The sequence below is a fragment of the Protomyctophum bolini genome (genome assembly GCF_963924005.1).
Source record: "Protomyctophum bolini genome assembly, chromosome: 1".
Classification (NCBI taxonomy): Eukaryota; Metazoa; Chordata; class Actinopteri; order Myctophiformes; family Myctophidae; genus Protomyctophum; species Protomyctophum bolini.
In genome coordinates this window covers 56509883-56512382 of record NC_137862.1, presented here as the reverse complement: position 1 = coordinate 56512382, position 2500 = coordinate 56509883, and the positions used below count along the sequence as shown (strand labels likewise).

At 47.3% G+C, this 2500-nt stretch overlaps 1 protein-coding gene across 1 annotated transcript in view; it reads right to left on the bottom strand.

Annotated features, from left to right (window-relative positions):
- esrrga (estrogen-related receptor gamma a) overlaps positions 1-2500 on the bottom strand; it is a gene marked incomplete at its 3' end in the record, with an annotated part of 101993 nt that overhangs the window by 75951 nt on the left and 23542 nt on the right. The window contains 3 exon segments of the mRNA XM_080772091.1: positions 544-765; positions 768-824; positions 827-1009. Of these exon segments, the coding sequence (XP_080628217.1) occupies positions 544-765; positions 768-824; positions 827-1009 (462 nt within the window).

Sequence of the window (2500 nt, the reverse complement as noted above, 5' to 3'; positions counted from 1 at the left end):
CAGCTCAATGTCTACAGGCCTGGGGGGACCCTCAGCTCAATGTCTACAGGCCTGGGGGGACCCTCAGCTCAATGTCTACAGGTCCGCGGGACCCTCAGCTCAATGTCTACAGGCCTGGGGGGGACCCTCAGCTCAATGTCTACAGGCCTGGGGGGACCCTCAGCTCAATGTCTACAGGCCTGGGGGGACCCTCAGCTCAATGTCTACAGGCCTGTTGGCACTAAAAGCACATGCAAATAAAGGACCCATACTATTTATATACTCCATTTGGTAACCAGAGTTGAGATATACCGGTATGCATACAGACAGACAAGACAGACAAGACAGACAAGACAGACAAGACAGACAAGACAGACAAGACAGACAAGACAGACAAGACAGACAGACAGATGGACAGCCAGACAGCCAGAACAGAACAGAACACAGACTGACAGACAGAGGGATATATAAGAATGGACGCCATACATACATACGGCGTGTGTGTGTGTGCGAGACACACGAACACACAACAGGTATAATATGCACGTAAGAATGGAAGCCAACCTTGGATGGTGCGCTTGAAGAAGGCCTTGCAGGCCTCGCAGGAGGCCACGCCATAGTGGTACCCCGACGCGATGTCGCCGCACACCAGACACAGCCTCTTGGGCATGGAGTTCAACATGTACTCGCACTTGATCTGCGTGTCCTCGCCGATGGTGGAGGAGCAGTCCTCGTAGCGCTTGTTGTTGTTGTTGGAGCCGGGCCCCCCTCCTCCGCCTCCTCCGGGGAGCCCCCCAGGGGCCCCGTGTTGGAGCCGTACAGGCTGGGGGAGTCGAGGCCGTTGGGTGACCGCCGCCGCCGTTCATGGTGGACGAGTAGGAGCCCGAGGCGTCGCTGGAGCCCCCGGGAGAGTGGTGGTTGAGGCTGTCGGTCAGGGAGGCGGGGCTGGAGGGCTCTGTCTTGATGTAGGAGGACGGGCAGTTGGACTCTAGGTGGCGCTCCTTACTGGACATCCTGCAGAGAAGCCTGGAGGAGAGGAGAGGAGAAGGAGAGGAGGAGAGGAGACGCAGGACGAGAGGAGGAGAGGAGACGAGAGGAGACGCAGGACGAGAGGAGGAGAGAGGGAGAAACAAGAGCATTAGTCAAATAGTCTCTCTACCACCATGTAGTACAAAAAAATAGACAATAACATATCAAAGAACAAAAATGCAATCCAAGGAAGGGAAGAAGCCAGCTGGCTTATTTGGAATCCTTTCCTGTAGGAAGAGGTCATTGATTTAAAAAGATTAAAAGTTCATAAAGAACAGTATACAAAAGTCTACAAGTTGGCAAAGGGGGGCAGCTGTGCAGTAAAGAAATAAAAACACAGACTGCACAAAAAACGGAAATAAACAATACAACAACAAACACACAAAAGAAAATATAACGCATCAAGGTAAAACATGTAATCTACAGAGAATAAGATATTTCTTTAGATGAGGTTCCATAGATGAGGGCCTCTAAATTTGATGAAAGATTGATGTTTGGAAGTGCGACAATAGGGTCATTCAAAATGATCTCTTTGCCTTGTGGGTAGGAGTGAATGTCAGAAAGGTCCACGAATAATTCACAGATTATTTATTTTAATGCTGTATTAATATAATTATATTTCTCTAATTGAAACGTGTATTGTCAGGTTTTAGCTCGCAAGCAATTTATAAAAAAAAGACCATTGGCACATGACTCCGTTTATGACTATATGAAATGGGCCGGAGTCATTCTGATTGAAAAGCACAAAACATTTAATCAATGAAACAATTCTAACATGTTTCACTCCAAACTATAATTAAAATGTTACTCTAATAGAGAAAAGTCCAGCAGGGGAACAAGGAGCACTCTGGGTATAGTATATGGTTACTAATTCCTGCTTATTAATAATTAATTAGTGGTATTACTATAAACCTCGAGGTGCAGTATAGTGTTCATTACCATCATGATCATTAATACACACGGCTGTGTGCAGTATACATTTATAAATACCTCTTCTTCATAAACACAAATTACGGTGCTGAAGTATATATTATGTTCATCAAGACAGTAACCGTTGATATTAATGTTGGCCTGCAGTGTTGATAAATGCTGGAAGCAGGCAGGTGTCTATAACGAGCAGGCAGGTGTCCTAACGATCGTGTGTTTTAAATCTCACTTCTCTCTCCAGTCATTACAGACACGTTCGCTGACGGATCTGTGCTCTTACTTTGAAAGCACAAACACACGCACGGGCACTCTCTCTCTTTCTCAGACACACACACACACACACACACACACACACACGACATACACACACACACACACACACACACACACGCGCGCGCGCGCACGCGCACACACACACACACACACACACCCACACACACACACACACACACACACACACACACACACACACACACACACACACACACACACACACACGACACACACACACACACACACACACACACACACACACAATCCATCCATCCATCATGCCGGTCATAAT